Raw genomic sequence first — 27872 nt, 5'->3', positions numbered from 1 at the left:
TTTGAATTATGAAATTTAAAAAATTTGCCTTGTCAATAATTTTTTTATGAAAAAAATCTTGTATCTTCTTCCATGTTCAGATGTTTACTTATTCCTTAATGCTCTCTATCTTCTCAAATTATTACATAGATGCATGGGCTTTTTATAATTTAAAATCTTCTTAAAATCAAATATTATTTTAACATGATGAGCGCTGATCATCAAGGCATTCATTGGGTTTCATCTGTATCCTCTAAATAATAAAAGGTCTACTTGAATATTTGAGTCAAGGAATTAATCATATTAAATTCATTAAGATAGATTAGGATACGGAAAAGAATTCTAAAATCCACAAGACTTGAAGTTCCTAAGCCACCAACACATGAATCTTCTTTTGAATCTTCATCTTCATGTTCCCCAAGTTATCTTTGCAATTCAGTTTTTCTAATTTTTAATTAAGTTTCAATTTTTCTCCTCATCTCTTCCATCTCAAGATCATGCTTATTTTCATCAATCCACCTTCCATAAACCATCATGATAATCAAGTGGCCTGATAACAAGTTGATATTAGAAAGAAAAATTGGAGATATCTTTATCAAAATTGAATCTTCAGAATCTAAAAACATTAAGAAAAAAATCATTGCATCATAAAAAAAAATCATATGTGGAGACATGATTCCAAGATGAGGTAAAACTTAAACACTTGAAATGCAAGTGACAAAGAAATAGATAAGGCATGATTGTTGGGGGAAAAAAAACTCATTACTCAAGGGATTATACCATATAGAGATAGAGTAAGAGAATAAGATTCATAATACTTCTATAAAGGAAAATCCCTATAGTAACTTTTCTAACTCTTCTGGTTTTGTATAATGAATTTTAAATACTACACTGGAACAACCCTTTAAGCATTGGCAAAGGTACAAAGTAAACCTTAAAGAAATTACAATACCAAACAAAAGAAACTACATTTTAATAAATACAAAAATCAACATGATGACAACAAGTTGAAATGAAATTAAGTCACGTCTAATAATAAGCAAGCATATAGAACTCAAATCATATATAAACTTTCTAGATTTTGGTTGTGGGCTTTGGTTTGGTTCATTATCAATTCCAAATTCATATTCAAATAAACCTATGCCACAGATACCCGCCATCACACACCTAGCTTAGGTGATGTATATGTGTGTGTGTGTAAAAGATATATATATATATATAAATATAAATATAAATATTAAGGCATTAATATAAAATACAAACATCTATATATAACAAGTCAAACTATTGAATTGATGTGATAAAGACATATTATTTTTTCATAACAACTGAGCGAATTGCTTTGGCTTTGATCGGTGGTTCTGACTCTAATCCATCATCATCACTGTCAATATTATTCGGAGAATATTGATTCTGTTGTCTTCGACGTCGCAAAACAAAAACATTAAAGTAGTAGCTGACCAAATCTTCTCGTTTTTTCTTCGGATATGATCTGAAAATATGATCCCAATGACATTTCTTGCGTGATTGGAGGTTAGCTCGCAACGCATTCTTGAATTTTTTCTCTTCTTCATACGTCCAATGATGGCTAACTTGCTCCCCAACCTTATGGAAATTCCATTGATAAAAAGCCACATCTAATTCCAATTTAATTTTGTCTCTATTTTCAACAATGTGAAATTTGAGACACTCCACTGATCCTGGTACTTGACAGTTACAAAAGTCATTTCTTCCCTTTCCACTAGGATCCCTTTGGATGACTTGTCTATGATGATTTACACTTTTTGATGGCCATATTTGGGTACCTAACCATTTAGGATCACTTTCAAAAATCACACCAGTCCATTCTGGTACTAAAGCCTGATGAGATGGCCCTAGAGGGACGGTTATTTTGCTACATTTATCAAAGGATAAAAGTGTAGTTTTCTCAACTTGATCTTTATGATCAATGAGCGGACTTTGAGTATTCTTTGAATCACTTAGAGTTCCTATGGAAATTTTTGATGAGACTGGTACAATAGATATGGACTTTTCACATGAAAGCCTCCTGTTTTCACACTTCAACCTTTCCTTAACATTACAAGTTGTCCTCGAGTGATCTTCATACATGCAAGGATGCATCTTTATACCCTGCAAAGAACCAAAGCTTTAGCTCTAATAATAAATATATGTGTAACATGATATATGTTTAATATACCTTGAGAACTAAGCTCCAATGATAATTCAACCTTTTATTAAAAAACAAATCATGTTTACTATCACAACCTATATATGTACATGATATTGGTAACAATATATCTGTTACATGTTAGATTAACAATTGTCTAACTTCATAATTTAACTAACAAATTTAGGGGCTGCGCCTACAAGGGTTCACAAATTGATTTAATCATTCATATGCTTGTGATTAACCATGACATTACTCAATTGTTATGAAAAATTCAGCAATTATAGTGGTCACCATCTTTTTTGGATGGAGAAAGAAATTTATTGAAAAAAGAACCATGATATTCTTTCATCCTATTCTTTGATTTTGATAAATCTTAAACAAACAAACAAAAAATCAAAATTATATGATTCTTTTAATCACTTTAATTCCATCTTAAAAAAACACACTGCCATAAGAATTCGATTGAGTAATGATCAAGAATAGGATGTTTCATAGATAAATGGGGAATGATAAGTGGGATGAAAACATAACATAGTATTGTATTAATAGATCCAACATCAGACTAGCTATGAGGGTTATATAACATTGATCAACTTTTGAGTCACATGGTAGCTAGGTAGATCTACCCAAACAACAAAATTTTACCTAAAAATTACGGCTTACAAGTATAAGCTATACAATTACGAGGCAATAACACATATTTTTGCTTAAACAATTTAATTGTTAGGCAACGACATAATATTTTCATGTAGTTTTTCATATTACCTGCCAATCATTATGTTCTTTGCTTGATTCAAAATTTCTTTTCACAAAGACAGCCTCTCGAAACAACAAAACTTGCTTCTTGACCTCCTCATTACTTTGAGAACTCCACTTTGATCTTTCAAGTATTGGACAAGCTATAAGATCACGTGGATTCTTTGCAATGCTAGTTACCCAACATAGCATTTCTTGCATAGACTTTCTTTTCCTCTTACGCCCATAGTTCTCCTTCTTAACAGTAGATGGATCTAATATCAAGACATCATCGTCATTGTCAAATCCCTTGCCTCTATTAGACAAATTAGGCACGTTGTTTACTCTATTATTATTAGATGAGTCCCCTATATCTAATGCATTTACTAGTTTCTTTGCAGTGATCTTCATTCTATCAAACTCCTTCAGTGTCTTTGTGTCATCAATGTTGAACGAGTTTCTTGACATATCCAACCCAACAAACGTACTATCCTGAACTTTACTCTCAACTCCATTAGTATCAAACAATTTACACCATTCTGACAAGAGCCTTTTTATTTTAGCTTGAAGTCCCGTCATTAGTTGCCGATCAAAGTTGATTGCACCATCCATCAAACTACAACCAAGTACCTTACCCTCAGAAACATTTATGAGCCATGTCTCTAAAGTGCCTAAATACTTAGAATAGATCAACTTTGCTGATGAACCAATGTTTAAACCTAACCCAAATTTTTCGGCCACTAAATTCCATAAATTTTTTTTGGAGACTACATCATACCCTCCTTTCCCTATCACAACTAAGAACAAGGTTTTCAAATTCACGGGTTGCCCATTACCAAGCATTGGTGGGATAGGTCGAAAAGAATTATGGGCATGCATCTCCTTCAAAAACTCGATAAGAAATTGATCAAATAAGCATTGGACCTTATCAGATATAACTTTATCGACTCTACAATCCTGGTCTCCCTCAAATTTGGCCCCATGAGCTTCTGAAAATAGTTCTAGATCAATAAAGATTCTATCATGTTCAAACCTTTTAGGGGTTTCAGTAATATCTATAACAAGCCCATCATTTGGTATCGACCACCTTGCCATATGTTTTTAGTTCAAGCCCTACAAGCAAAATATATTGTGTTCATAATCATTTATTCATGCTAGACAAAAGTAGATTCCCAATACAAAGGAAAACGAATTATAAGTCAATAAAACAGCAAAACATAGATGCTATGCAAGCATGCAAGACATGAAAGTATGAGTAATTATATATTAAGTTTAATTTGATAGAAATTTTACTTTGGTAGGAAATATGGGATGAAGCTTGGGCTTTAAAGAAAGCTGTGTTGTATCCCTCTTTAATAAGGACAATTTTCGTGTCCTATGATTTTAAGTTTTTTGAGGGGAGAGGGACGAACATTCAAGTTTTGAATGATAATTTAGGACAAAGAAGGATGAAAATTCTCTAATTCACATAGGAATAGTAATTGAGGAGAGAGGGATGAAAATTTAAACTTTAAATAAAGCAAAATCTCTTTATCAAAAGTATTGTAAGAAAAATAGATATACCATATAAATACTAAGACTTTAGACAAGGGGTTTTCAATAATCATTTGTGACCTTGTTGAACCTTCTCTTGGCTTTTTATATATCTTAATGAGGTATCGAATAAGCTACGTAGGGTATATGAAATTGGTTAGCCCCGTTCATTGTACATAAGTTGATGAATTGCAAGTTTCTTATGTATTTCATAAAATCCATCATCAACTAATCCATATTTAAATATTTGTTGAATCATAAATGTAGATAGCTCTCTCTGGTGAGATTTCTTCTTTTTCACAAGGTTCATCCCTCTTTAGGACAATTTCATGTCCTGTGATAAAGTTTTGAGGAGAGAGGGATGAAAATTCAAGTTTTGAATAATAATTGAGAGGGAGGGGTGAAATATAATTCACATACATACAAATACTAATTGAGGAGAGAGGGTTGAAAATTCAAATTTTAAAAGAAGGCAGAACCTCATCATCAAAAATATTATTGAAACTAAAGCAAAGTAGACATACCGTATAGACAGTAAGAATATAGGCAAGGGGGTTTCAATAATCCTTTGTGACCTTATTGAACCTTCTCTTGGTTTTTTATATATCCTAATGGGGCATCTAATAATTTATGTATGGTATATGAAATTCGGTTAGCCTTGTTCATTGTACGGAGATTGATGAATGGCAAGTTTATTATGTATTTTATAAAGTATATCATCAATTAATTCATATCTCAATATTCATTGAATTGTAAATTGAGATAGCTCTCTCCATTGCAATTTCTTCTTTTCACAAGGTCTATATATCCCCCTTTAGGACAATTTTCATGTCTTGCAATTTCAATTTGAGGAGAAAGGGATGAAAATTAATTCATATCTCAATATTCATTGAATCGTAAATCGAGATAGCTCTCTCCATTGCGATTTATTCTTTTCACAAGTTTTGAATAATAATTGAATAATAATTTCAATTAATTCATATCTCAATATTCATTGAATCGTAAATCAAGATAGCTCTCTCCATTGCAATTTATTCTTTTCACAAGGTTTATATATATATATATATATATCCCTTTTTAGGGCAATTTTCATGTCTTGCAATTTCAATTTGGGGAGAGAGGGATGAAAATTCAAGTTTTGAATAATAATTGAGGAGAGAGAGGGATAAAAGTTCTCTCTAATTCACATACAAATACTAATTGAAGAGAGAGGGATTTAAATTCAAATTTTGAATAGAGATAGAACCTTTTCGTCAAAAGTATTAAAAGCAAAGTAGACATACCGTATAGACTGTAAGAATTTAGGCAAGGGGGTTTCAATAATCCTTGGTGACTTTGTTGAACCTTCTCTTGAGTTTTTAATATATCCTAACAAGGCTTCCAACGAGTTATGTATGGTATATGAAATTAGGTTAGCCTCGTTCATTATACTACGAAGATCGATGAATGGCAAGTTTATTATGTATTTCATGAATTTTATCATGAACTAATCCATATTTGAACATTTGTTGAATCATAAAGGGGATAGCTTTCTCCGGTGCAATTTCTTCTTTTCACAAGGCTCAAAATTGATATCTTACATGCGGGGTATCAAATCTTCCTCACTCCATCCAAATCTCAATATATGAAGTTCATATTTTATAATATGATTATTGATATTGATATTAAATATTAAAAAATATAACTAAATCATGGTATAAAATTATTTTTTTTGTGTGATAGTTATTGACACTTTGGTCCCTTGAAATAATGATCCTTTTGATTTTGACAACTATATATGACATGATGTATTTAACAACTTTTTTCAGGTAGCTAAAATAATTGTAGTCCCATACAAGATGCCTAAATGTCATCCCTTTTTTATTTTGTGATTTCTCTTATCTTTATCATGATACCAAACATCTTTGAAGGTGAGAAATTTGAAAGGTTTATAGATTGATTAGGGATATCAATTAGAAAATAAATAGTATACAAAGATTGGATAAATACAAAGAGAAATTCTTAGTTGTGATCTGTCTAATTAGAATGCTTTAAGTCATCTAAATAAAATCTTATGTTACATTATTTTAATTAATTTTATTTTTATGATAGAATACATATTCTTCTATTATTAATGTCAGAATTAATTTATATTTAGTATGATCAAAATGTCATGTTCTAATTATATAGGTCACAAATGATATGACATACTCAATTTATCTAAGAATTTCTCAAGTAGAAAATAACATTTTGTATATTTTTCAAATTGGATATGTAAATTAGATATTTTGCAAATCCATATTAAAGCAGAAATAGGTATAAAACAAATTTTTCCATCTTATTTGGCTAATACAAATGAAATTCAATGGTATTTAGATTAATTAATGAATTCTATTTAATGAATTCTCTTTCTAAGGGAAATAGATATATTTGGGATTGCTTTGAATGTCTATTTTTTTTCTTAATTTGAATTTGTTAATTGGTCTAAGTTCATTCACTTAACAAGTGTCTTGTGTGGCTAATGTAGAACAAGGGAGGGGAGGCGGAGAAGAGAATAGGGAGAGAGAGAAAGATAGCAAAGATAATATAAAACGAAGAAAGAAACTCAGAGGAGAGACAATACAATAGAAATTTTTCTTCAATAATAGACATGTACAAAGCAAATGTGTTAAAACTTTTTTTATAAGTTTTAACTTAATCCAAGAAATAAATGCAAGAATATTCTAAAAATTTTAAAATTAAATAAAAATATAACAATAGATGCTAAAAGATAATAATAATGACAATTAAAACAAAATATTCTAGATTAATATGACAATTAAAATAAAATAACTTCAATATTCAAATCTTCTCAAAATCTTCAATTATTATTTTTCCTTTTCTTTCTATTATTTTTTCCTTGCTTGAAGAACTCTCCTCTAGAATGTAAAATTGTCGATATGCTTAGGAAGTACAATGAAATGATCAAGATATTTCAAGTTGTATTTTTGTTTGAAAACCCTTTCTAGCAAATCAGATACCAATAAATGGTATTAGTTGAACAACAAACAATCTTAACATTTAGAATCATAATATGCAAGTATGGAAATCCTTTCCAATAGGATAATAATGAAGGGGATGATGTGATTCAAGAATAATTTGTTCTTTCACAACTATAATAACTTCAACACTAGAAGCATAGAAAATGAACAAGGTAGAATAGGAGTGAGATGATAGTGAATGCTATCATTATTAGTCTCAAAATTCACAACTACCATAGATATAATTTGCTTCCATAATTGCTCTTCTTCTCGAGTAATAGGTACCTCTTGAGTCAACAATGCTTATATTTTGAGTAGAAGTAAAAACTCCAACATGATTTAATCTAGTTTCTTCGTCACAAGCCTCAATCTCATAATCATCAATGCTATTGCTCTCTAATACCATTAATATTGGTAAAAGGTCTTTGTTGAGCATGTTATCTTCTTCAAAATTCAAAATATTAGGTTCTTTATAAGATTTTAAGATATTATCTATAGGATTGGAAGTTTTTCCTTTTGATATGACTTCTCTTTTTCAACTTAATAGTAATGCCTTTCTTTTAATGTTGATCGAAGGGAGTTTTAGAGTTCAACAATTTTATCTCTCACATTTTCAATACGTGAACATATGAAATTCAAGTCAAATTGATCGATCAAATCATGTTTATAATCATATTGACGATGATAATTATACTGACGACAATCAATATAATCATATGGACGATTAAATAAGCCCATAACATCACACTTGAAGGTGGTTTTTTTTTCCTGAAAGGTGTAAGCTCTAGGCGATAAAAGTGAGATGGAAAGGGAGGGCCTAATATCTTATTTGAAAAGAAGGTTTTCAAGTTGCCCTCACATAAAAGATAAAAGCCCTATTTAACATATTTAACCTTTTGGGAACTCAAAAGTTTCTCAAGGATCACACACTCTAAATAAGTAACAACCTAATCAGTAATCTTTAAGGACTTCAAAACCTCTTAGGGAAACTGATAGAAATTTTGACTAGCTTAGGATAAATGTTTGACCTAGTTATAGGGCCAAACCATTTGTATGGTGAAAATATCTTACCAAGTAACTTAAGGAACCTTATATTATAAAATCTACCCGTCAAATGTGTTTTTGTATGATGATTATTGGCACTAGGAAGGTATTTGAGAGTGAGTTTGGTATTTGAAGTAAAGTGGGAACTTGACTCTGTTACTTATTAATATAGAATGGGAAAGGGGAAAGGGAGAAGAGAGAGATACAAAGATAATAAAGAGAAATGTTCAATAATAGACGTGTACAAAGTAAATGCGTTAAGGTACTATTTATAAGCATTAACCTAATCCTAAAAATAAATGCGAGAATATTCTAGAAATCTTAAATATTAAATAAATAGATAACAATAAATATTGAAAAATAACAATAATGACAATTAGAAAAATTCCTAATTAATATGACAATTAAAATAATTTTTTTTAAACTTCAAATCTTAAATCTTCAATTATGTTTTTTCTTTCCATCAATGGCACGATGTTTTAGTGGCTTGTTAATAATCATATGATTCAATCGAATAAATGTTAAATATTTTGTCATATAGTACTTAAAAAGTACTATAGTTTAAATTTTTGGAGGGGATAGCATATGTGAGGAGTGTTCTGATCATAGTAATTGTTTTGAATTTTAGAAAGAAACGTATCTTGATGATTTTTAAGTATTGATAAAATTTATTAGTTATAATTGAGATACTCATTTAGTGAGTAGATTGACTACTCACTAAATTCAAATTTTTTTCAACCTCTAAAGGAAAAAAGAATGATCCTTCTAGATATAAAAAAAATTATAAATGACCTTTTGCAATCCTTATATTAAATTATAGACATAAAAAATCCTAACCAAAACACAAGAGACATTGATTTAAAAACTAAATCAACTATTAAATTGGACAAAGCACTAGTTTAAAAGTGTTAGCTGTCTATGGTTGGGTTGGTCATTATTAATTTAATACATTAGATAATGATTGAGAAGTGAAATTTTATAAGATATTATATATTAATCATGATTCAAGCTTTATCCTAATGTATAAGCAAGGGTCTTAGGGAAGATAAGTAACTTAAGGCTCATCTTAAGAAGCAAAAATATCAATGCATCATACACCTTTAACATATTTGTTCTTACATTAGAATGAAGTTTAGAAGATACTCCCTCCAAACCAAAATATAAAGCATTGATAACTAATTCATTATTCTTAAAAAATATTAGTTGAAACTTTAATTTCTCAAAAAAAAGTCATCTTTTTGATTAGTTGAAACCTTAATTTCTTAAAAAAATCATCTATTCAATTTTGCCCTCATTAAAAATGCTATATAAGTAATTTGATAATAATAATTAAAATTTTAATGTATCATTTTTTTTTTCAAAAATTAAAGAGTAATAAATAAAGTAGAAGCATAGTTAGAAAAACAATTACAAAAATTACCAAATGCCTTATATTTTTGACTAAGTAAGGTTTCTAGAAAATATTCTATATTGTGGTTTGGAGGGAGTAAGAGGGTAAAAAAAACCCCAAGGTCCAACTGAAAGTTGCAAAGCTATATTAATTCCTTCTTGTGCATTGAAGTCATCAATGTGAGTCTTTACTTCTAAAGCCAGCAAACGCCCAACAGCCTGCATTGCTTTTCTCTTCGTTTTTTCTAAAGCAGACCAAGAGCCGGCTGTTGATCCAATTGGTTGTACTAGCCAATCTGGTGTGATTTTTTAGTCACTGATTGCAACACAGATAGAAGAAATAAACTCCCTCAAAAGTAGAAACAAGTATTATAAGCTGTGCTAGAGTTACGAAAAAATCATTGTTCTGGTTCTGTTTAGGCTACACATATCTAACAATCTAGAAACAAATATTGTAAACTGAGATAGATTTACTAAAAATTCTTGCATTCTAATCATTTTCCTTTCCCTCGGCCTTGCCTATCTGGATTTGATATAGTAATATTTCTGTCACGAGATTGCAACAATTTTAGCATTGACATAGTAATATTGAAGAACCTATGCAAAGTAAAGCCAAAAGGAAATGATAAGATGAACGCCTAAAAGTATAAAATTGAAAGAAAATTTCTAGCGGCTATACAAACGCATGCACATCTTTTTCACAAAAGCTATTGTCATGTACAGATATGAATTTGTCATATAAGTTTATGAGGAAGCAAGTTCAAATTCTTGTCCAGTCCATCTACGCATTCTTTCTGTTGCTTGTTCCACCTGAAAAGGTTTAAAGTTTAGACACTCTGAAATTGACACAATTATTTATATCCATTTTATGCATCTATATTATATGAATAACAGGAAATACTACTCCTCTGATCCTATTTATAAGTCACTTCTAATATGTTTCACTAATATCAAAGAAAACTTTAAAACTCATTAACTTTATCTTAAAATTTAATAAGTTCTCAATTTTGCTCCTATTAAATATACACACTTTAATAGTATATTTTCTCTCTCCAACATTCAACAGAGAATAAAAAGAAATTTTTGATAAAAATTTAATTACGTGACTTATAAATGGAATCAAAAAAATTTTTCTCTCCCTACCTTACAAATAGGACCAAAGGGAGTAATACACACTCATGCACACATTGACTCTCACCTCTTCATTCCAGTTAGTTTTATATATAATGTACAACAAGATTAGTGTCTGCAACAATGTCCCACAGATCATGCCTATCCAAATGCCCTACAATCAAAGAGCACTGTCCGTAATCAGAAAAGAAAATAATTTTTTATTCAAAAATAAAAATGTCTGATTGCACTTGGGTTTTCAGGCTGGCCTGCGTTGATTTACCTCAACTCCTAAACCCAATTTGTAACCAAGAAGAAAGCCAAGAGGGAGTCCAATGATGTAATAACAGAATAAATTTATGTAAGCTACCAAAGCCTGCCAACCTCCTCCTACAGCAACACCTGCAGCAACAAATCTCTTCAATTTTAAGTCATGCACGCATAATTCTCAAACATACATGTCACCTTTATAGCGGCGGATACGTTTCAATGAAAAAGTTCTGTGGAACCAGAACAAAACTATATTCAACATGAAGAATGTTACAATCTTTAGACAACAGAAATACGGTTTTTTTTTTTTTTTAGTATATAGTTGGAATGCTCTGACCTGATATAACTGGTTGAACACTATTTAGAACCATGGTTGCACCAAGAAGGGAAGCTAGATGAGAAACTGCTTTTTTCATCTCTGCACTGTCGGTGAAGATGACAGCAAAATCATCTTTTGTGATCAAAATAATGGCTCCACAGAGGATCCCTATGAAGAGGCACTCGATGACCGTGACAATGACAGAGAACTTTGCAGCTCTTGGGTGTCCAGATCCAAGCTCATTAGAAACCCTCACACTGTCATTAAAACAGAAAAAAAAAAAAAGACTAGTCTCAGAATGGGAGAATAAGCAGGAAATTAAAAGGATGAACAGAAATGTTTAGTTGAGTTGACCTTATAGCTGCATTAATCCCTATGAACAGCATGCCTTCCCATCCATTCACATTCATGCTGAAAGAGGACAAACATAAGTTAACAATAAATGAAGGGTTTGCGTTTACAAGCAATGCGGAGGTATTCAATAATAATAATATACCACACATTTAGAAAAGAGTGATATAATTAAAAGAGTGTGTGGAAAAGCTTAAGTGAAAATGAGGAGCGGTGAAAGTATCATCTTATTACCATATAGAAAGCGAACCAACAGCAATAACTGGATTATCGAGGTGACCAGTGAGAACAATAATGGTCATGAAGTACCAAATCTCCAAACAAAGCATAATAGCAGAGGCAATGGACAGCTTCACAAAGGCCCAAAGATCCTTAAAGGCGAGCCACGACAAGCCTCTCCATCCTTCACTGCACCAACCAACCACATAAGCCACTTGAGCCAAAGCAATCCCCCAGGCAGATATATCATAGGCTGCAGCAGCACCTGATGTGCCCCAACCAAACACTTTGATAAACAGATAGAGGATCCCAACATGAACAAAAACCGCGCCGAAACCGATCCAAGCAAGAACTCCCACTTTACTCTGTGCTTGCAGGAACTTCTGGGTAGGGAAGTTGATGGCAAGAGAGAACATTTGAGGGATTGTTTGGACAGTGAATGTTCCAGCCAGGGACGCGATGTCATGTTCTTGGCCTAGCAGGACCAGGATTGGCCTCGCAAATATGTACAGAGGAAGGAGAAAGAAGCATGCTGCTCCTAGGATTATCCACGAACGTTGCATGTACACTCCTAGCATTTCCACTTGCCCTGCGCCAAATGCTTGCCCACATAACGTCTCAAGTGCACTTCCCATGCCAAGCTGCCATGTTCAAATTGATGACAAGATTAATAATATATAACGAAGTTTAACAATTACTTTAACTGATTATATATGCATAGAGTCTAAATTCATTCTTTAACTGTCTGCATAACGATGGTACAGAATACAGAAATTGTAGAGAGAGAGATAAAATTGCAGTTCTACCAAAAACAAATTGATTGAAGCTAACCAAGAAGCCAAAAGAGAAGTTTGAAACGACGGAAAGAGCAATGGCAACAGCAGATAATTCTATATTCCCAATGTGTCCGACGAAGATGTTGGTGAAAGAATTGATCCCATAATTGCATAGGATGTTAAAAGCAATCGGGCCGGCAATAGCCCAAATCTTTGCAGTTTCCACAGAGCACACGTACTTCACGTCTTGGAAGCTGTTTATTGAAGGATAATCTCCAGCATTAGTCTGAATGGGACCCGCCGGAGCATGGTGGAGCTCCGCCATGTCCAAGGCGGCACTGCCATTGGTCAAGGGCGGTTCACTCTCTTCACCAGAGGATGAACTCATTCTCTCCTCTGCCATGTCGAGAGACTCATTCTCTGTATTGATCCCCTATATCTGCGGATGGATATTATACGTTCCTTTCTTCAAATGCTGGATTGAAAAAAAAAAAAAAAAAACTGGTGAGGAAACCGAAGATTCAATTCTTGCAGAAAAGAAAACAGCTTGAAATGCGGAAGAAAAGGGTCTTTCTTTCGTAATGCTGTTATCCTTTTTGTTGTTAGATAGCAATGAGCATGTTTTGCTTCTCGTTCGTAAGAAAATAGATGACGGACTTTGACTTGCCATAATTAGGTTGGCCCTAGAATGAGAACGTTGAGGCCAAGAAAGACAGGTGACCAAGTCTCCTCCTCTTACTACCTGAGAAAGTAGTTAGTTATTTGTCTGCACAATTACCGTTATTACGGCATTCTCTTTTAATGTTTCCTATAAAAATGTTGGCTAATTTTTACACTTTAACCCAATGTCAAGAAAATCGAGACCTCCATTGACTCAGTTGAGATGGTTGGATTATGCTGGAACCAATCATAAATAAATTATTATATGTTTAATGATAAAAATAAATATTTAAATTTAAAAAAATACTAGTATGAGAAATTCTTGCATAGATAAGGTATTTCATCCCATCTATATTTTATTCAATAAAAATATATCATGTTGAATAATTGTAAATATAAATTAGTTTTATCACCCATAATAGTAGAAAGGAAAGACAAAAAATTAAAGAGACACTATTTTTCAAAAATAAAATCATTTAAAATAATGATATGTAAAATTTTAATTAACTGAATGGGTATAATTTTATTGGATAGAATATGAATGATATAATACATTTGTCTATACAAGAATTTCCCATGCTAGTGTAGTGAGAAAAAAATTAATATTCACCAAGACTCCATGGTTTTCATCCAAAATGTATGTATTCATATAATACTCTCTCTATTCCCATATATAAGATATTTTTAACTTAATAATAAAAATTAATAAAAGTTAATTATCTAATTAAAGGCACATCAACATTTTAATTTTCCTCCTAATTATTATAAATAAAAAAAAGAATTTCTTTTTTCAAAGTAAATTAATAAAAATACTTATTTTTTTCCTATTTAATAAGAATATAATAGTCCATTCAATTTAAAATATATTAATAACCTCTTATATTTAGAGACCAAAAATTTTTTTTAGAAAACTTCTCAAATGTAGGGAGAGAGAAAGCAATTTATAATTTTAGGATACACACATAAATATTTTCTGCCTATTTAATTTGTTCATCTTTCTTCCTCTCTCAATGCTCAGAAACGGTATAAATAAGACACATGAATTAATAATTTGTTTTAAAAAGATTATAGCCAGTTTTCCAATGATTCTTTAGACCTTTGATTCTCTCGCATCTGTAGGCCGTACAAGTGGGTGAGTGACTAGTTCATACTTCATAGTCGAACGAATCTGGTTTTGGTGCTCAACAAACGAATCTGGTTTTACTGCTCAGCAGACTAGTTCATACTTTTTAGTCGAACGAATCTAGTTTCGGTACTCAGCAAACAAATCAAGTTTCAGTACTCAACAGCCGAGGTGCACATCACTCAGGGAAGATCTGAGCCGTCCAGATTTTTAGTTCAGATTTTTTCAATTTTAATTTCAATTTTATATTTTATAAAAATAAAATTTATTCTTTTTTTATAAATATATTCTGTCAACTAGAAAATTGAAACTCAAAGAAAGTTTTAGTCTTATAAAAATTTGAACCCTCAAGACTGGACAGACTTCTGTCATTACTATATGACATTCATTTGATTTTGATAGTCCTATCTTCTTAGGTAGCAAGAGTACAGAATTTGCTTGAGCTTCACAATCTGATTCTTCAAGATCTTCACATGCAGTCAGTGTTTCAAAACTACTACCACTAGCTATTTTTCTTCCAGATTCAGAATCTGTGGATGTTGGACCAAAGACCACATCACATGGCCAGGGTGCAGGAGGAGGCTATCAGATGTGGCCGTTTCCAAGTTCAAACCTGCTAGCAATCCAGCAGAGAGTGAAACAGTCGTACCATTATTTGAGGTCAATGATTCACGCTCTTCCAAAACTGGACACTGCAGAGGAGTTTTACAAATTCGAAAGATAAGGTAATGACAATTTCATATTAAATGTCGAATAGATTGACATTATATTTCTCAAAGCACTTGTGCTGAAGAAAAGAAACATTAAAAACAAATTACCATTAAGTTCTCATCTTATTTAATAGCTGACACCCCCAAAATCATTCACGCATCTCTTTTTTTTTTTTTTTTTGGAGGGGGATGATGCTGCAGATTGTCTTTTTTACTTAATGAAATTAAAACAGAACATAAAGGAGAAAGCTAATTTTGATATTCGATAATTCACGTAAAACATGCATAAAGGAGAATTTTCTGTCAGATGATATCAACCAGATATGTAAAATCACTAGCTCATCACCTTCCCATTGAAACAAGTCCTGCAGTTCTGAGGAAACAAAGTAAATCCAACTCACTCAACTTTATTTCACAAATCTTATCCCTTCAAGGAGTTGGCATTAGAACATTGTGATATTTAAATTAAAGCAACAACTCTGCCGGTTTTTTTTTTTTTTTTTGGGGCAATATTTGCTCATGGATTTTCATCTTTTTTCTCTATAATTCTGTGCTCAAAGTCCTTATTCTCTAACTAATGGAGGAAATATAAGGAAGCTCAAAACATATAGTTTTTCTCTTTGGTCCAACACAAAATAAATAGAAGATTACTTACATAATACACTGGTGTTCCATGCAGATGAGGTCTTCTGGCAGAACAGCAGCAACCTCCCTTTTCCAACAGTGCAGTAGTTTCCGTTATTTAACCAAAAGTACCAATGACAATCTCATTCCTTCCTGTTATTTTGCATCAAGATAGGATCATGTCCGACCAGAGTTTGTGTCTATTTCGCTACAAGCCTGAATATTGTCTTCGGATCAATTTACATATAATAATTAATAACAAAGAAAATTTGTTTCATGAAGCAATGATATATGTCAACTTGACAATATGAAAAAACGGTGTCTTATCATTACGTAGGTAGGTGAATCCAAACCCTTAATTATGGAAAATTTTCAGAGAACATCAAATGCATTTCAAAGTTCAAACATGACATTAAACATCTATGGCAATGCAATCTTTGATAGGAAAATGAAAAGGCAAAGACTGTTAATCTGTCCCTTGCTTTAATTGAATTCAGAAACCAGTTTTGTAATCTTCTTCTATACCATAACTGTTCCCCTCTCTGCAAAGGGAAATCACCCCATCATTGTTATCTTCTGATAGCAAACAGTATCTGACCGCATGAGCCTTCTTGCATCATCAGCAATAGGTTTATTTCGTCGCATAGCAACATTCCAAGTTGTTGTATCCAACAACCGGAGTGACAATATGAAATTTCTGTTCACCGATTTGAAATAAACCTCAATTCAGTCATTATACCGCACCTTGGAAGAAATACCTCATACCATTCCAGGTTTTTATTTATTTATTTATTTTGGGGGCGGGGGTGTGGGGCAACCATTTTGTTTTACAGTAGCACATAAGCCCACCGAAAAATTCATGCTAATCATTCTCACAAGTGCATAAGCAGTTGCAGCATACCCAAGGGCCAAGGCCATAACCCCAAATTGTATGTCTACCAAAACTCAAAATCATCCATATCACAGTAAATTATAACTACAATTAGTATACAAATTCCAACAAAAATTCCACTTTTAAAAAAACAATAAACAGTCTTCAGAATGATTAGTATCAACTCGTAAAAAGTAGAGAAGCAGAGTGTTAACTAATGTAAAACCTTAATAAAAGAATGATGAATTGATGATTAAACGACATTATGAACAATACAACTTCAACTAGGAGAAAAAACCATGAATCCCAAAAATACTGAGATAAGGAGGACCTATGTTAACCTCCTTAGAGGTGGGATGCAACCCCCTTACTCAACTTAACAATGCAATGCCCTATATATAGACTTTTAGGGCCACTAAAAAACCTAGTGATTAACTCTAATCACCTATCACTAAAAAACCTAGTGATTAACTCTAATCACCTATAACATTCCTTAATAATATTCCAGCATCCCCCCTCAAGTTGACACTACTTGAACTTTTCAAAGTGTCAACTTGCAACCACACCATAAAGGAGGGAACAACAATTATTGGAATATTAACAACTTTGATCAATTAGATGACTTACAAATTTGGTCAACTAAACCAACATTTTCAACTGACAAATCATCATGAAAATCTCTTCAAAATACTCATATCCATGTTAAACCAAAGCCTTTCATTCTCTCCCTCAATGACCGCTGGACCAGCTCCAAAATTTAGACCTTGCATTTAGACAACCAAAATCATTTGAACCGTGAATGCACTTTCTGGATTTATCACAGCACCAGGGGACATTTGAACTTGAATGCACCCATATCTTGTTTATTATTCTTCTTGAAATCAATGCCACTTCACACACGGCACTTAACAATACTTAACAATGTTGTGGCAGTCACATAACTCAATCCCACATGAGGCCAAAATAAGAACCACCGTCAAATCTTCTCCAATGAATACAATTCCTCCACGGTCTTCTTTGTGAGGGACCCACGTGCTAGTACACATTATTTTCCCTCAATTGGTTAATGTTCTGCATGTATTAAGGAGGGGTACAAGTTCTGGTGGTCACTTTCTTAACAGCAAACAACCCCAGGAAGCACCTCAAAACAGAAAGTCACAGCTTGAAAGTCCCAGAAGACACTGAAGTTCCACCTTTCAAACCAGGAACAAGCTCATCAAAGGTGATTGTGGCGAAGAGTTTAGAATCAAGATCAACCTCAACACCTACTTTGCCAAACCTAACCAAGAACTCAACTAGGTTCTCTATCCTACTTTCATGATGTCCGACAGTCAGTCATTCTTTTATATCAATCAATTCCCCAAAACAACTTCAGCTGAGTAACACTTATAAATCGACAATCATTCATAGGAGGTTAAATTCTTGAACAAAATAAATTGAATAACCCAAGTCAATTTGCAAGAACCAAGATGAGAAGCAAGATTAAATATACAGGACATACATATAAAAAACAAGGTTTCGAAAGGCCCAATTCTACAAATCATAGAGAATCAAAATCTCCGTTGAACAAAAAGCAAGGAGAAAACAATCCGCAAGATATTTTGGTCTATGTTGAAAAGATACCAAGTACTTCAAGCCTCTCTCCTTCGTGATTATAGCCCTTCAAATCGAGCAAACACCACTGCTCAAATGTCAGGGTCAAACACAGTTTCCTCATCATCATCCGTAACTGTCATATTCTCGGCTATTTACTAGTCTAAAATCATTGTGATCAAGTGGTCGCCCATCTCTTCCCCATTGAACTCATCAAGGGGAGCAGCGGCTATGGCACATCAACACAGTTGAGGAGATAGTCATGTGGAGATGGTTGATCGACAAGAATTAACAACGAATGAAAATGGAAGACAATGTACGTTTATGATGACGAGACCGCTGGTTATGGAGATCAAATCACCAGCAACAGGCAAGCTAATCAGCGAGGACAAAGACACATTGAGAGGACTCAGATCTTGATCTTCTTTGTTTTGGATCACCATCATTGCTTGTCTTTGTCGCTATTTGATTCTTTGCTCTGCACCCATTTGCTTCAATTTTTCGTACTTCACCATCGAGTTCTTGCGGCTGCTGGTGGTTGCGTCCTTGGCATTGTTCGACATCAGAACCTGGTGTTTCTTTCACAAGTAAAGATAGTACAATAGCTTGGGTCAAATGCGGTGATCAAGCGAACACAGCCAAGGGACCTTCAAGAATCATGACTCGGTGAACAAAAGAAAATGCACCGTCTCAATTCTTGCACAGGAACGTGTGACAGTTGTTAGTGGATTAAGCAAGAAACGCGGCGTGCTGGAATGGTTTCTGTTAAACTAAATTCTTGACTTTTCGTGGATCAGCTTCTTGATTATGCGACCTGCTTCCTTCAATTCAGTCACAGCCTTGAAATGCAAAGCACAACTACTCTGCCCCATTGGTTGAACCAAGCTCATGATATCATGTTAACTAATGTAAAACCTGAATAAAAGAATGATGAATATGAAGAATCGATGATTAAACAACATGATGAACAATACAACTTCAACTTGGAGAAAAAACCATGAATCCCAAAAATAATTTGAGATAAGGAGGACCGATGTTAACCTCCTTAAAGTTGGGATGCAACCCCCTTGCTCAACTTAACAATGTAATGCCTTTATATAGACTTTTAGGGCCACTAACAGGTGATTAACTCTAATCACTTATAACATTCCTTAATAATATTCCAACACACAGAAACAAACCACAAAAATCGGATTTACTACCAAAAACAGCAGTAAAATATAGCTAGCACTTGGAGTCAGAAAACTCAAGCAACCCAAAAAAAAAAAAAATTGAATGGCCCAAGAAATAAAGCAAGAAAAGGGTCAGACAGAGAAACCAGTCGACCCAATTCAGCTCCGAAATTCACAGCTAAACCCTACTGAAAAGCTGCGCGCCCGTGGATACTATACAAACCAATAGTTTGAGAAATTTTTTTTTTTTTTGGGGGGGGGGGAGTCCAATTACCACTCGATAAAATTGTGAAAGCCAAGAAATGGAGAGGGAAACCCATGAAAGAAAAGCTCACCGGTGAAGGGAAGAGATAGAGGGAGAGAGGTAGGCATTGTTGGGGAAGTTCAATTTTCAAGAAAAGCGATTGAGGGATTGTGAAAGCTCGCTCGCTATGTGTTTAACTTCCACTTTCTTGTCTGCGGTATTGCATATAGTATACGCTCCACCTCCACTGCTTATCTCTCACCGTCATGCGTCACAGACAAGGATAGGAACTTTTCTCTTGGAAAGTGACATTCAGACACGAATCCATAAAATAAGCATGCAATGAAGCCCCATGGCCCTTATTCGAGAATATAGAAAAGGAAAATGTTCATTTAAAACCCTTAAACCATACTTAATTAAAAAAAAAAAGGCCCCTTAAATTTTGAAACATCACTTCAAACTAGAGTGGTGAAATAAAATTAAAATATTAAGAAAAATGATAAACTTTTTGAATAAAAAAAATTCTTTAAATTTCTTTTTCCTTCACTCTTTCTTTCATTCAGAATACTCATTCTCTTGAATCCATACTTAAAAGAAGAAGTTGCATAGAGATCGATCACCATGGGACCCTCTATCAATTCTAGACATCAAACAACCCTGCCTTCTCTGTTGTGCCTCTCGCCCTCTACGTCCCTTTGATCTGAAGCTTCAATCTCTTTGTCCAAACCATTGAAGACTTCTCACGACAAACCAATATCTATGCCCTTAGAGTCTATCCTCGTGTGAGATTTGCTCTCTCTCTCGCATCTTCAATTCTCTTGTTTGCCCAACCAAATAGATATTTTCTTGCTATAAAATTTGCCTCAGCCTCTATGGCTAAATCATTGATCTTATGATTGAATCTTCAAAAAATTTAGAGATTTTGTGTTCTAAGACTTGTAATTATGATGAGTAACTCCTACTTATAAATATATATATATATATATATATATGAGTTGATCCTTTAGTTTTTTTGGATTGCTATTCTCTATCAATTTTATGGAAATATTAGCTTTAGAGCTTAAATTACGTTCTTACGCAAAAGGATAATGAACAATTGCAATAAAGAAATGAACAACTACAGTATGGGGAATTTGTAACTCTTTTTACCATGATAAAAGCATTAAAAATAAATTCAATTGGAACTAAGCGCATAAACAACTCCTATAAAAAACCATTTCAATATGGGAAATGAATAATTTTAATACGAGGAATTTGCAAATATCCTTTAAGCCTATTGTTATGATAGTAAAAATAGTTGTAAATTTCTTATATTAAAGTTGTTCATTTCCCTATATGAAATTGTTCATTGACTTACAACAGTTGTTGTACTATTACTAAATTTTAGTTTTATTTTAAATATTGTAATCATGGTAAAATGAGTTGTTCATTGCCCATATTGAAATTGTTCATTTCTCTGCATAAAGTTACTCATTGCCCTATATAAAGTTGTTCATTATCCTACATGAGTTATTCGTGCCATTATTAAATCTTGATTTTATTCTAAGTATTGTAATCAAGGTAAAACAAGTTGTACATTACCTATACTAAAGTTATTCACTTCCTTATATAAAGTTATTTCTTGCCCTAAAAAAGTGTTTGTACCATTATTGAATGTTGATTTTATTCCAAGTATTGTAACCATAATAAAATGAGTTATTCATTGCTTATAATAAAGTTGTTCATTGTAACATTATCAAAATTTAAACATGATTAACTAAACCTAATTAGAGTAATTAAGTTTATTAGTGAGGTATGTGGCTAGATAAGTCTAACGGTGTAATTTCAGTTCTAAATACGAGTTTGAAGTGAAGTCGAGTTACTCGAATATGAAAGAGGGAGAAAATCAGAAAGATGAAGTTCTGTGCCACATGTCGAGGCTTGTGGTTAATCCGCCATAATGCATTTGTGTCTAACAGTCAAAGATGGGCCTCTCTATGCTATGCATTGTGGTGTATGGTCATTTTTTTATAGAAATAAGAATGCAAAATGAATGCAGAATGGAAGAAAAGTAAAAGAGAAGAGAAGGAGAAATGAAAGAGCTCTGCTAGGACTTAAGGGACTTGAGCCTTTTTAGTGTTTTAGAGTTTTAAAATACTAAAGGTAAGTTCCTAAAGCCTAAATCTATCTTTCTCTTCCATTTTCTCTAGTTGGAAAGTTAGGCTTTGGTTGAGAATGATGATTTTCGGTCTATAAAGACTATGAGTCTGAATCCATTAACTTTAATAGAGTTAATGAGAGTTGATTAAGCTAATAAAACCTTGCATTTATAGTTTTATGAGTGTTGATGGTTGGGGGCAATAAATACCTGAAAATCTCACCTTAAATATGGTAGTTGGGGTAATGTGGCTGTATTAATGATTATTTAAGTATTCAATGACATTAATATGAGTTAGAGGAAGCTAAGAAATCTTATAGATACTCTTATATGAGAAGAGATTGAATCTTGAGAGTGAAGAAGTGTTTGTGTTGATAGTGAAATTATCTAAAAAAGGTGTATTGATGAATTATATTGTGATTAATTGTAAAGTAAGCATTTTGGCATCATTCAAGCTTCGTGAAAACTTTGAGAGTGTGTAATTGAGGAGTGAAACCTTTAACTTTTCAAAGGTTTGAGATAACAAAGAAAATTCTCTCTTATGCTCTTAGAAGTTAATTGATTTATTGATTTATGTCTTACAATTGAAATGTGTGAAATTTCTTAATGCAAGTATGGCATGAAATGTCACAAATTTATATTAAACTTCGTGGAGTTCAATGATTGTGATTAGTTGGAGTACAATGATAATAAAAATGTGAAGTTCTGTGAATTAATGTTAATAGAGTTCATGACTTATTTTATATGAAGTTCAATGATGTGAATTGTGATGGGTTCAATAATTATACATTAAGTGGAGTTTAGTGATTATATGATAAAGGAGTTCAATGACATAATGTGTTATAGAGTCCGATAATGTGTATTAAATGTAATTATATGATGAATATGTGTAATGAGAATACAATAAGATAATTGAGCATGCTTGAGTAGTGAATACTTGCATGCTATATGTTATTGCATATTTATGCATTGCATGATCATGAGAGATGGGAGTTTGCCTAAAAAGAAGAGTGGAAAATTAAAATCCATATGGTAAGGCTTCCATTAGAGCTTGATGGTTAGTCTAAATTTATTATTCATAATTGTCCTACTTATTCAATGAGGGACTATCTCACTAGTTCAATGAAGGGTTCAAACCTAGTTAGTTATCTATTTGTTCAATGAGAAAGCTAGTCTAGAGAGAATGACACCTCATAGTGTAAGAAATGGAGAAAATCATGACCTACTAGTGAGTTGAGCAACCTTGGTCGGGCAACCTTTCATGCGTGTTTTGGCCAGGGTAGTCTCAGTTTATAGATGATCCCAATGTATTATAGCCTACAGTTTCATGTCAAAGGCATAAAGAGGATATAAGGGAGGTGTGATCATGCATATAATCAAAAAAGGCATATAGTTGTCTATATTATGACCCTAGTGATGCAAAATCCTATGATTAGTACATATCTATATGAAACTGTGTTATCTAGTCATTATCTCATGATTATATGCTTTTATGATTGAGAAGTGTAAATATGTGTTTGAGTATGTTAAATTGTTTTGTGAATGACAATAATTGCCACTTGCATTTAAATTAATTAATATGTATTAGTATAAATTAGATGGACCTTGGTTATTAAGTAGTTGTACTCACTCCACTATCTTTAATATTACAAAAACTAGCTCAAGGGGATAAGACTGAGGGAAATAGATTGAGCCTTAAGACTTGATCCTAAAATTAGTAAGCCTCATTTACTTTGATTTAGTTATATCTATGACTTAGATGATGATGCCAACTAGGGAGAATTCATGTGTTGACTTACTTGCATTATGTGATTGTAGAATTATGTTATATATGTTAGGCTCTAGAATTGTATTTGTAATCATTATGAAGTCTATAACAGGGTCAAAATACTAGTACAAGTAAAGGATAAGAATTTCATGTGATTGATGAATGATTTATAATGTTAAGGCTCCTCCTCCTGTTTTTGAGATTAAGGAGTCGAGCAATGAAAATGTATTTTATGTGTTATGTTAATGATGTAGTGTATTGCATAGATCCATCTTGGTCTGTTGAGTGTGGTCTAAGTTGTATTTGTCGCTTTTGGCTTTTGGTATGAATTTTAGGCACTTAAGTATATGTAATTGTGACAAAAAGTGAATTTTAAAATGAGTGTATAACTTTTAACTGAGAAATAATTTGAGGATAAAACCAAAGCCATTAGTTAGAGCTAGGAGAAAGCTCTCTGTGAACACTTACATCGCCTCAATCGAACATCGAATGGAGAAATGGAACACATTAGAAATTTGTTCAGTTGTTGTTAAATGATAGCAAAATCTGCTGTCAAAATCGTGTAATGTCCCGTGGCACATGGTGCTTAAGCCGCAGGGTATGGCATAGAGTTTTACGAGCCACGGCACATGTATGATATGTAATATCTTAAGTTTTCTTATCAGTAATTATTAGTGTTTTCAAAAGGTAATTTGGTCAATTTAGATAAATTGTTATTTAACGAGGTTTAATATGGTTTTTGAATTCTTGGACAACCTTAAAAGAGGGCTAGGTCGAGGTTTAAGTAGGCCATAGTACAGAAGGAAACTTAAAATTTTGTGGAATTTTTCTGTGCCATACTCCGCGACGGGCGAGTCAGTGCACTACGACGCACGTGCAAAATTTGCACTTATCAAATGCAAAAAACAAATTGAAAACAAAAGAGAAAAAGAGAGATAACAAGAGAGCAACGGAGAAGAGCTTATAGTCTACTAGGGCACAATCCTTGAGCTACTTTGAGGGTATTTGAAGCTTGAATCACCATTGGGTAAGTTGTACATTTCCTCTTCTCCCTCTTTTATGGGAAAATCTGAACATTTGGGGTAATTGGGGCTTTGATTTTGGTTTCCTTAGGTTTAGACCGAACTCATTGGTTTATTTAAGATTTTGAAGAATTAAATTAAGCTTCTAACATTAAGTTTATGAGTTTTATAGTGATTGAAAATTTTTGATAAGGATTTGGATGAACCCTAAGTATAATTTAAGAATTTTGAGACAATGTAGGACATTGATTAGCAATTTTAGTGTGTTGAAATGTGTAATAGGATGGTTAGAGTGTGTGGGAATGGTTGATATTGTTAGAAAAGAAATTTGAGTATTTTAGATACTTAGAACCTAGAGAATTCGGAGTTATCCGGAGTGATAATTGACGGTTGTCACTTATTATGTAGATTGAGTATTACTCGTGCCATATCATGTATATAGAATGTGTGGAGCTAACGTTGAGCCACAGTAACCTTTTTTGTGTGACAAAGGGTTGAGGTAATCATATAATTTATTGTGTTTATTAACTATTTTAACTGTATAGAAGTAATTTTAAATGAGAAAGTTGTGGTTTTAAAGAGTTTTGTGCATAATATGACATTGTAAATGATTTTAGAATGAAAAATTGATTTGTAAAAGGTTATCGATTTTAGTTGATATATATACTATGTATATAAGTAAAGCCGGTAAATCGGGCAGGTCGGGCTTATTCAAGCCGGGCTCAATTCGGCCAGGCTTATTCGGATCGGGCTTAAAGCATCCTACCCCTTCTAAAAAGCCCATATAGCCAAGCCCGGCCCTAACACCTTCAGGCTTCGGGACCCAAAACTTTTTAAAAATATTTTTTCTTTATTTTTTGAACCAATTTTAATTTTTAAATAATTTTATTAAGCATAAAATATTATCTTAATTTTAAAAGAATAAAATAAAAAATAACTTATCAACTTTGTATTTAAGTAGCTCTGTTATTATTTTGTTATATTATGTAATATGTATAATTTATTCATGAATGTTTCCTTTACTTGTAAATTAATGTCTTAATTATTTAAATATGACTCTTATCATAGTCATATATAAATATTTTATATATTTTAATTAAATTATATTATTTTAATTATGATTAATTAACTTAAAATTATTATCCCAATTAGTTCAAAGTTTTTAATAACTTTTAGGTAAATTGTTTTTTTCATTTTTATGAATATAAAAAAAATTGCCATCATTATATTATATAAAAAATTATTTAATTATGAGTAAAATATTATTTTTTTGAAATTATTTTTTTAACTTTTTATATTGCTTAACTCTTACATAAAAGGGATTCTTACTCTAACTTACTCTTAATTTTTAACCAAATCTAGCATGGACAATAACCAAGTAATTATTCAAGAATATTATTCTATTTATTATGTTTATCTAGTAGTAGAGTTGAGAATTTGTACATGCCTAAATTTTATTTTTAAAATTATTTTTAATTTAAAATTAATTATCTTAATTTATAAAAAATATAAAATTATTTTTTTATATGCAAATGATTTATAGGACTCAAAAAATTTTTAACAAAAATTGGGTCTTAAAATATTAAAATCAATATTAAAAATAATAAAAATATGAAATATAACTATTTTTAATTTTTTTAAAAAATAATTACATTAAAACACTTATATATATAGTATTTTGATATAAAATGATATAAAACTTGAAAAATTAATTAATATTTATCACATTTTATATATTTTTTTAAAATTTTTTTTATTCCGGTATTCAGGCCCCGAATTTCCTCAGGCCTATTCGAGCCATCCAAATAGGCCTGAACAATAAAAAAAATAATATTTTTTTGGGCTTGGCCCTAAATTTTTCGGGCGAGTTCGAGTTGGCCCGTCGGGCTCAGCCCAAATTACCGACTCTATATATAAGATTGTGATGTGGGAATGTAACGAAAAGTGATACAATTTATAAAAAAGCATGATCATAGGAGGTGAAAGTTCACCCGAGATATGTGAGAATATGTGTGCGTGGAGATATATGAGTGAAAAATCCATATGGTCGGGCTGACACCATAGGACATCTAGTGTAGCATTATATGGGACTATTACCATGGAACATTCGAGCAGTCTAGCAACTTCCCAATACCCATTAGGGTACAGTTAGGAGTCAATGACGCCTCTATCACAAGTGTGTGAAGAGGGAAAAACCATAATCAGTAGGCGGGTTAGATTACATTTGGCCGGGTATTTCTACCATTGAAAGTGTGCTCGGGTCAACAAGTGATTGATTCAGGAGAGCCTATGGTTTCATGTTAGGAAGCATTAGAGGTTCGGTGGTCAGATGATTATGCTAGTAACTATGTGTTTTGTTGAAAAGAGATACATTTATCTCATAATTATGGTATGCTTTATTTCTATGGTTTTGATACTTTTTCATGGTTATTTGTGGTAATAAACATTTGATGAATTATATTAATTACTAAGATATTTATCTCACCCTGTGGTTATATTTTACAAGCGAGGGCTCCGGTAGGGGCAAGGGGAAGGAAGGAATGTCTGAAGAGTGAAGAACATTGTAGTATAGCTCTTCTCTTTCTCCTATTGGTTTTGTAACGAATATTGTCACTAAACTTAAGAACATGACATTATTTGGATATTACTTGTATGAGTCTTGTGATAAGTATGTATATCTTGGGTCCAAGAATGATGGTATGGATTAAGTGTGTGCTTGACCAAGTTGCCTACATGTGATATATGTCAAGCATTTTGAGTGCCAAAATAACTAATTGATTTGTGTGTTGAATTTTATCTATCCCGTTGTGTTATTATCCATTGGGGGTTTGATGATTATTTTGAGTATGATTACTCAATTATGTGTTATGATTGAATTGTTATGTGGTGTATGGTCCATTTAAGGTGATCAAATTATCTCCAGGGCTAATGGCATTGTGTATTGTGAGTTAGACACATAGTATATGTTTTGTTGTGAAAACAAATCATTTTGGATTCGAGTGTTTATCTTTTAAATGGATGATTGTTTGAGTGTGAAATTGGTGCCATTAGCTA

At 32.4% G+C, this 27872-nt stretch overlaps 2 protein-coding genes and 2 long non-coding RNA genes across 4 annotated transcripts; 1 reads left to right on the top strand and 3 right to left on the bottom strand.

The window, feature by feature from the left end:
* Positions 1–1290: 1290 nt before the first annotated feature.
* Positions 1291–3979, bottom strand: LOC129289383 (AT-rich interactive domain-containing protein 1-like). Its single transcript, XM_054926139.1, has 2 exons — positions 2915–3979; positions 1291–2109 (listed from the first exon to the last, which is right to left on the bottom strand). Exons 1-2 carry the CDS (start codon positions 3977–3979, stop codon positions 1291–1293), a joined length of 1884 nt encoding a protein of 627 aa, XP_054782114.1.
* Positions 3980–10149: 6170 nt separating this feature from the next.
* On the bottom strand, positions 10150–13366 carry LOC129287461 (protein DETOXIFICATION 34). Its single transcript, XM_054923622.1, has 7 exons — positions 12950–13366; positions 12134–12759; positions 11903–11959; positions 11567–11805; positions 11243–11361; positions 11048–11134; positions 10150–10659 (listed from the first exon to the last, which is right to left on the bottom strand). Exons 1-7 carry the CDS (start codon positions 13295–13297, stop codon positions 10594–10596), a joined length of 1542 nt encoding a protein of 513 aa, XP_054779597.1. The 5' UTR covers positions 13298–13366; the 3' UTR covers positions 10150–10593.
* Positions 13367–14669: 1303 nt separating this feature from the next.
* Positions 14670–16218, top strand: LOC129287687 (uncharacterized). The gene is made up of 3 exons (XR_008587778.1): positions 14670–14848; positions 15094–15402; positions 16067–16218. It is a non-coding gene; the product is annotated as an uncharacterized LOC129287687 (long non-coding RNA).
* On the bottom strand, positions 15032–20200 carry LOC129287685 (uncharacterized). Its single transcript, XR_008587777.1, has 4 exons — positions 19983–20200; positions 17510–19390; positions 16043–16227; positions 15032–15369 (listed from the first exon to the last, which is right to left on the bottom strand). It is a non-coding gene; the product is annotated as an uncharacterized LOC129287685 (long non-coding RNA).
* Positions 20201–27872: the final 7672 nt, after the last annotated feature.

This window comes from Prosopis cineraria, unplaced genomic scaffold (genome assembly GCF_029017545.1).
Source record: "Prosopis cineraria cultivar Desert tree isolate PC_DT_omini unplaced genomic scaffold, ASM2901754v1 PC12, whole genome shotgun sequence".
In the NCBI taxonomy this organism is placed as follows: domain Eukaryota; kingdom Viridiplantae; phylum Streptophyta; class Magnoliopsida; order Fabales; family Fabaceae; genus Prosopis; species Prosopis cineraria.
This window is presented reverse-complemented; position numbering and strand designations above follow the sequence as displayed.